The following is an 8,749-nucleotide window of genomic DNA, read 5'->3' on the forward strand; positions in this document are numbered from 1 at the left end:
GAAATGAGATAGAAGCAAAGTGAACGGTGCAAAACAGGTGGTGACTTGTTTGAGTGATCTTTCCACAGTTACCTCACTTACAGTTTTATAAATCATTTTTTTGCTAAAGCGGGTAAATTATACCTGACGAATATAGATGCACCCAATAAAATCAAAAAACAAAATGGCTTAAAATGCACAATGCGTGTTTTGCACTACACAAAGCTGCACAGCTCTTAATAGCCGCCAATCACCAATCTTAGAGATGAATGACCATGGCCTCCAAAATGGACGTTGCGGCGACTATCTAGAACATAGATAATTGAAACTCAACAATTTGCATTTATACAAAATACAGTGTTTTTCCTATTTTCAGAAATAAAAATAAAAATATATTATTATTTTTACTTCTAAAATTATAAATATATTTGATATTATCAATTATTTATAAAAACACATGGCAAAGATAATAAAGATGGAGATATTTGCAGTGATGGCATTGCAGTGGTTATATTGATCGCAAGTCCAAGTCTAGCAGCACCGCAGCAATGGTGACAACAATGGTGGCCATGATATGATATGGAGATGATGGTGATGGCGGTGGAGATGAAAGCCACGCATTCCGTATAACAAAATTATGTAGCACTCACTATAAATCCATGATCTCTAGGCAAAAGGTCTATAACCAGTGCCATTCAAATGCATGCAAAGTAACAATATCAAGACCTGGAATTGGAGCTCATAACATAGTAACCAATTTTATCCACATGCATTAACATCACAATAACATTTGGATATGATGGTACACACAATACAAGTGAGTGTCCATACACGATACACTTCTCTTGAAGCTTAACCTTTTTTTGGCATCGCAGCAAGCCTTGTATACATCCTTGCCATCGACCGGTAACCCCTAATGTCACCAGATCGGAGAAGATTGCCTGCACCAAAAGGAAGATTTCATTCAAAGAGAATGAGGCGTATGAAGGGTCTCTATAAGCAATTCAATGTATATGAGTTTACCACAGGGTCTATCCATTATCCAACACGATATAGTAACACAACAGATAACAGGTGGTTAAATTCAGAAGCGCACATTTTGATATGATAAAAGGTCATAATTTCGCCTCTTGAATTACAAGAACATTAATAGAGCCAAAGGTCAAACTAATACGTTCAGAATTACTAGATCCTTTGTTTTTCCTGAATCATACCTCCTAAGCCATTGACCCTAAGGGCTGAAACTTGTAGAAAAGGAGCAAGGAGTGAGAAAGGGGGAAAACAAATAGGGGAGTAAGAAATAAGCTAATTAAGTCGGAGAAGCACGAGCTGATTTGATTACTACTTTGCTATGGACCAAATCCAGACCGTGATTCCAATTGTAAAATTTTACTCCCCTACTTCACTAAGTTGGCCATTCAGGATACAAAAGGATTGAACCTTCTTCCAAAGAAATCCAAATCAATTATCATGGGTCTTTGACAACAGTGAACCTTGGAATACAGAACTGCCCTCAAATTTGTTTTATTCCCAGTCGAGTTTATTTTTCCATTTGGTTAGAGAGATCAGATATTAATTTGATGATCGGAATTGTGATCTCCTAGCAAGAAATTTCATAAACACAAGGCAGAAGAATTTATTGTTAAGAGAGATCAGACATTAATTTGACGATCAGAATCGTGATCTCCTAGCATGAAATTTCATAAACACAAGGTAGACGAATTTATTTTCCATTTGGTTAGAGAGATCAGATAATAATTTGACGATCAGAATCGTGATCTCCTAGCATGAAATTTCATACACACAAGGCAGACGAATTTATTTTTCCATTTGGTTAGCGAGATCAGATATTAATTTGACGATCGGAATTGTGATCTCCTAGCATGAAATTTCATAAACACAAGGCAGAAGAATTTATTGTTCAGAGAGATCAGATATTAGTTTGACGATCAGAATCGTGATCTCCTAGCATGAAATTTCATAAACACAAGGTAGAAGAATTTATTTTCCACTTGGTTAGAGAGATCAGATAATAATTTGACGATCAGAATCGTGATCTCCTAGCATGAAATTTCATACACACAAGGCAGACAAATTTATTTTTCCATTTGGTTAGCGAGATCAGATATTAATTTGACGATCAGAATCGTGATCTCCTAGCATGAAATTTCATAAACATGAGGCAGAGCAGTTAGCATGAGAATGCCTATACAATGCAGTCCTTTGCACTGGCCTAAATAGCATAAATATATAGCCTAATAATAATAACAAGATTCATGTTCAATGCAATTTAAGTAGATAGTTGAATGTCTTTTGACCAACTTTCTTTAAAAGGCTGGGTGCAACTTATGAATCAATGAACATGTGAGCTAATATAATCATCATGAGGCTCAGTTTGTATAGATAAGTCTAATGAATGAACGAAGGAACAAATGAATTAATGGAAGGACCACATCAGCAACTATAATTGGAATATGGCTCTTGCGTTATTTGCAGATCCAACTAATTAGTTTAATAGGTTTTCATCATTAATGAAAAGGAACAACATATAGCATGAGCTTCTGAGACTCAACCGATAGGTCTGTAAACTAAGTCACGGTTGCACAGAAACATATCTTCCCGTCCAAGAGGATTTGGAAATGTTGAAACAAGAGGACCCCAGCCCCCTTCCTTCTCTCCCCCCTTGCTCCCTTGTGGTAAGACAACTAAGCCAAGGCATCTCTCCATTGTCCAAACAGCAAAACATGTGCCCAACCATTATGTTTTACTTCCGACAGAATTTCAAAAAGTCTAAATCATGCTTTGACTCTCTCTTTTCCCCTAACAGACCCATACCACTTATGGGTACCATGGAGTAAATGAAAATATAACTGAATTGACTGACAACATGAGAAAAAGATCTCCACTAAAACAACAGTTTGTGGTTCAGTTTTCACAAGCCTCAACTCATCAGAGTTAATAGTGTGACACTGCCAACATAATTGCTTAGCAAAAACTTTTGTGTTCTTTTCATCACTATGATAATTGTAACCAAGTACATCCTATCTCAATGAATTCAGATTGCCATTTTCTTAATGGGGCTTAAGCTTAAAAGTCATGAATAACTTGGTATTATTTTAAAATTTTTTAAGTACTAATAACTATAGTTTCAACAGGTAGAACAAACTTGGAGGAAAAAATGAATCAAAAGCTTATAACAAATCAAGAAGAGTGGCAGCTTTAACTACCTTGAGTCGTATGGGTTGGATATTTTAGTTAATTAAATACAGTGAAAGTCATCTCATAATCAACATTCAAAGTTTGAAAACAAAATGATAAATTGTGTTTTAGTAAATACATGTGTAGCCAAACTGACTAACCTGAATCGCAATTGAGAGGGCTATCAGGTTCTGGATGAGCCATTAAAGCAATTATAGCTCTGCAAACAGACTGAAGGGTCCACGCAGGACTCCAAGCATTCTTCAAGATATCAAGGCAAATCTCCCCAGACTAGAGAACACGAGAAAATGAAATGTTAGAACTACAAGTACACAAGGAATAGAAAATGCTATTTAATTATTCAAGCAAACTTTCATGACAAACATTAGCAATGAAGTTAAAAAATTTCTAACTTCCTGGTATGGTAATGTTAGAACTACAAGTACACAAGGGATAGAAAATGCTATTTAATTATTCCGGCAAACTTTTACGACAAACATTAGCAATGAAGTTAAAAAATATCTAACTTTCTGGTATGGTCAGATATTCTTAGCTACAATTACAAAAAAAAACAGATATGCGATGTGATTGAATTTGAATGACCACAAAATGACACAATTATTTGGACATATAATGAAGTAGATTACCTAGAAGACAAGCATCTAAAGGCATCTGCTTCAAGTTTACATAACTTCTCCAATGTTTATTTCTCTTCAGCTAATGAACTGCCCCTGTTTCTTACATACAATGAGATGTAGATCTATTGTCATGGCAGATATGTTATAGCTAGTATCTATTTGAAGACCACCTAATGTCACAGTTGTGGAGAGATATGATTGTATAATGTCCATGACAGTGGAGAGGCAACATGATGTAAAAGAGAACATGTGATGACTAGAAGGGGGGATCAAAGGGACCATTATGAATTTGGATAGAGTTATCACAAAGAACTTGAGAAGAATTACCACAACAAACACATAAGTTGAACAACCTGCTTAGGACCCTACTTTGGCTGATTATATATAGATTCCAAGAATTAACAGTGTGAAAGATTCTACACAGACTGTATATGTACCTCACCTCAAGAACTCCCACCATAAACAAAATCCTACAAATTAAAATATGTAATGCGGAGAAAACCCTGAAATCTGGAGTAGTTCACAATTTTCATCAATTTTTGACTCTTGAAATTTGACCTTGACCTATATCCATCTAAAAAGATTTTCCCAAAGACCATTGAACCATAAAAAATTCAGGTCATGGCAGTCATATATACTTTTTGGAGGCTGGATAACATACATGAACTTACTTAATTATGCAAATCAATGTGACAGACTTACAGACATCAAGTTCAGTCTATCCTAGCCTTCAGTTAATAATTTCTGCTATTCATGTTTTCCAGCATACAATGCATGAATTCCTTAAGTTCAGGAGGTATATACAGATATATACATACAACTCTTTGAGTTAATTCAAGGTCCTTAAGATATTATTACAATCATATGCCTTAAGTTCAGGAGGTATGTATATATATATACACAAACTCTTTGAGTTAATTCAAGGTCCTTAAGATATTATTACTATCATATGCTCCTAGTTCCAATATCAGGGTGCCAATCTGTTGATCTATGGCCCATGGTTGCATATCTATGGTCATCAATGGGGTATAACAGTGGTGAAGTGGGGATCCTCTATCTCACCAGGTATCATTCTCCTCTTCCCTGCCTATATGACCCGGTCCTCTGGTGATCCTCTATCTCAGTCATTACCCTCTTCTCCACCTATGTGACCAGGCCCTCCCAATCCTAGGGTTTCTCTAAATTTCTTCCAACGTCCTTCTCTTGCAATCCCAGTTGACCCAAGCTCGAGCTGGCCATTTAGATTGTTAAACTAAGCTCGAGTTAGGGTAAGCTTGTTCATGTTCAGCCTGTTTACACCCCTAAATGTCAGTGACCATAGCACATAGCTTTTAAGCTTTGGTTAACATTTGAAAAACGACAACAAAACATGTAGCTACTTTAAGTTGACATTTTCATTATATTGTCTCATATAGTAAATGTTATATCTGCATTCATAGCTAGAATTCTAGGAGCCTTAGTACTTATAATGAGCTCTTCTTTCTCCTGAGAGAGATTAGAAAGATCCGTATAAGCCAAAAGAGTTTGCACATCAGTTTAATTTATTGATCTCTACACAACATGATGAATGAGACACATGCATATGGGTCATTTAACTAACTTAACGGCACACATAGATTAGGATAAAAGTAATAGCTAAACATCTCCATATGCGCAATGATGCTTTATCTTCTAACAGCTAAATTATCACCTTACTTTTCCTTTTTTTTATCTTAAACTATTGCAAAGGCAAGGAGATGGTTGGAAAAAAAAAAGAGTTGCACTATGCAATTCAAATGAAAAGCAAAGACTTCTTACCTTGAAATGCACATTTGGATGGAAAATTTTAGTCAGGAAACGCACTTGTGGAGGTAGCAAAGGGTACTGCTCTGGAATAGCAAATACAAGCTGAAACACACCACCTTCATAAGGAGTTTCTGAAGGTCCCTATATACACAAAAAGAAGATCCTTTAGTTTTATCATGATGCTGCCATTAAAAGTACCTTGCTATTACATGCTTACCTTGATAAGAGCAGTCCATTTGAATATGTTAGAATCATCACATACTAACTGGATATCTGGGTCTGCTGCTTTCTCTCGTTGCACCTCTTTGTATTCCTTGAAAAGCCTTGCTCTTGAAGCCTGTAAGAGCAAAAGTTATTGCTTTAAATAAGAATGACGCAATCAGACACAGAGTAATTCTCGCTGCGCTACTTGAAAAGCATTTCATGGTCTGGATGATAATAAAGAAAACCAGGGCTGATATATCCAAGGAGGAAATAAATTAAATTCAAATTTAGCACAGTAAAAATATCATGATTAAATAGAAAAATGTTAATTTATCTATACCGGTCTATTTTATGACTCATAAATCATGATACATCCACGTATATGATTGTAACATTTTCCGCTTGTCCAAGTTAATAATATAATTACCCTTCATGAACCTTACTTCCAAGTATTGGTATCAGCATCCATAACCTTTACAGGCATATGGTGTATCATGTGTTGGTATGCTATGTTGGTCCAGTACCATGTGTCAGTATGAGGGGTTGCGCTAAGTACCAGTTCCCTACCAGTCCTGCATGGTCCAGTAGTTAAAACCTTGCTTATGCCTATGTTTGGACTGAATGTTTAGCTTCATATCCTGGAGAATGGCTTATGATCTGTCACTTGCTCATCCAGGGTCATACTTTATGACTGAAAAAATTACTCATGACACTCGTAGGCGAAAGAGCCTGCTTGGGTCTCTGTTAGGCTACAGATTTGTACAAGCTTGAACATAATCTCTTTTTTTATTGAAATGGTGCAACCTCAAGTCTCGTGCATATTTACTTTTTCGTTTTTTTTAATTTTACCCTTGATCTCATTCACATCTCGTATAGCCCTTAAGTGATGAGCGTATCTTTCCACATATTTATAGAATGGATCAACCCTTATATCTGAATCCTGTAGACATTTAGTGATCATTTCTTACAGGAAGACATATTATACAAATGTTGGCTATCAAATAATTCAAGTGTTGATTAATTATATATATACGCATCTGTTCTAAAAGCCTAATGATTACTAGAAATGGTTCCATAAAGTACATCCAAAATGTAGAACAAGCATTCAGAGCATGAAATATTAACTAACTCAAAAATAAATTTGATTTATAGATGCTTGCCAACTACATCACTGATATTCCACCTCAACAAGATGAAACCAAACCATAAAAACAATTATTGATAGTAAGAATCATGTCGACGCCAACAGAATGCACAAAAATTTTAAATAAAAATGTAATGAATAAGTATTGAAATAGATATCGGCTCATGAATATACATGTTTATCTATTTGTGTCTCTAATTTGTACTGCAAGATTATTAAATCTTCTAATCAGCAGAAAACCTCCAGTTTCATATTCATGGTGTGATGCCTATGTGATATTAAAAATAGTAAAAAAAACACATATACAGAAAAAATATAACACAAATTGCAGATTATACATGCATATTATGTACATTAAAGAACAGAATGAGCATAAGATTTGTCTAACATTATGGATGGTTTTACAATTATTTTAGCACAAGAATATTACGAGCAAATATTTCGCACATGAGATAGGAAAAGAACAGAGAGTAAGTTGCACAAAGAACTGAATTACTGACCTGCATGACTTCTGCTGAACGTAACCCACAACTTAAAAGCCCTGAACTGCAAATGGCCTCGAACTGAAAGCAAATCTCGTTAGGGGTAATGAAACCATTAAATATGTGCAAATTGGAAGATCCATCTCCCAGTGATGTTACTGAAAATTTATCTGTAACACACTAAGGAACAACAGACGGATTCATGATAGCTAAGACCAAGAATTTTTGAAAAACGCCTTCCTACCCAAGTTCCAAACAATACAATCGGCAACATATAGGATAGCTCGCCCTGGGAAAGAACTCATGTCTCTCACTGATCGACTCTATTCACCAAATATTATGTTGGTTAAAAGCATAACCCTTCATGTAAAAAAACTAAAGCAATGTTCCCTTTGCAGCATGCATCGGATCCCAGAACCAAGATAACTGAAAATTTGCGAGTTTTTTTTTCACAAAATAGAGCTAAGAAGTGCCACATAATGTGTGCATTACATAACGATCAAAAACCCGTAAATCCAATAAAAAACACCCAGATAATTTTAACAAAACTTCAGATGGGATCAGAAACGTAATATTTTACCCCTCCCAAGCAACATCAACCAGATCAATAGAGATCCAATTCACCGTTTCAATCAGAAAGACAGACACAGACGCATCAGATTGCCCTAATATATAATATAGTCTAAAATTAATAGACTCTAAGATCCATGGAAGAGCATATAACAACATTCAAGAAAAGATAGCATGTTCCAGAGAATCTATCACACAAAAATCCAAAACTTAATGAATAATCGAAAAAAAATGCCTATCAAGAGAGATGAGAAACAAAAGCAGCCCGAAAGAAAGAGATCAAACAAATTAGGGAGAAATTAATCTTTTTCAACAGAGAAATTAGGAATGGAGGAGAAAAGGGAAAGAGTGAGGGAAACGGGATCGGACCTTGAGGCTCGAGGAAGAGCAATCGAGAAGCCGTCGAAACGTGTACGGACACCCCAGCTTCGAGAGGGTCAATCGTATAAATCCGCCTAAGAGACAGTTTCGTGTTTCGCGGAACCTCCTCTCCAGTTTTATTTACTAATATAACCGGTTAACAAGGTGTTTTATGAAAAATATTTAAATGCACATTGAACTAGTTTCGGCAGGCCGATGGACGAGACTAATTCAAACATCAACTAGAATTCTATTCACTAATGTGGCTCGTTAAGTCTAAGACTTTATAGAAGTTATATGTAAATACTTTAAAACAAAGCACGTAATGAAAATTGAGTTTAGATTCGGATTGTAAGCTCACATCCAAACTTTATTAATAATTAAATTTA

At 35.5% G+C, this 8,749-nt stretch overlaps 1 protein-coding gene across 1 annotated transcript; it reads right to left on the minus strand.

Moving 5' to 3' along the window:
- Window positions 1–606: 606 nt before the first annotated feature.
- Window positions 607–8,508, minus strand: LOC103696073 (protein PEROXIN-4). The gene is made up of 6 exons (XM_008777588.3): window positions 8,370–8,508; window positions 7,449–7,511; window positions 5,818–5,937; window positions 5,613–5,741; window positions 3,339–3,468; window positions 607–920 (listed from the first exon to the last, which is right to left on the minus strand). Exons 2-6 carry the CDS (start codon window positions 7,452–7,454, stop codon window positions 832–834), a joined length of 474 nt encoding a protein of 157 aa, XP_008775810.1. The 5' UTR covers window positions 7,455–7,511; window positions 8,370–8,508; the 3' UTR covers window positions 607–831.
- Window positions 8,509–8,749: the final 241 nt, after the last annotated feature.

The sequence above is a fragment of the Phoenix dactylifera genome, chromosome 8, assembly GCF_009389715.1.
Source record: "Phoenix dactylifera cultivar Barhee BC4 chromosome 8, palm_55x_up_171113_PBpolish2nd_filt_p, whole genome shotgun sequence".
NCBI lineage: Eukaryota > Viridiplantae > Streptophyta > Magnoliopsida > Arecales > Arecaceae > Phoenix > Phoenix dactylifera.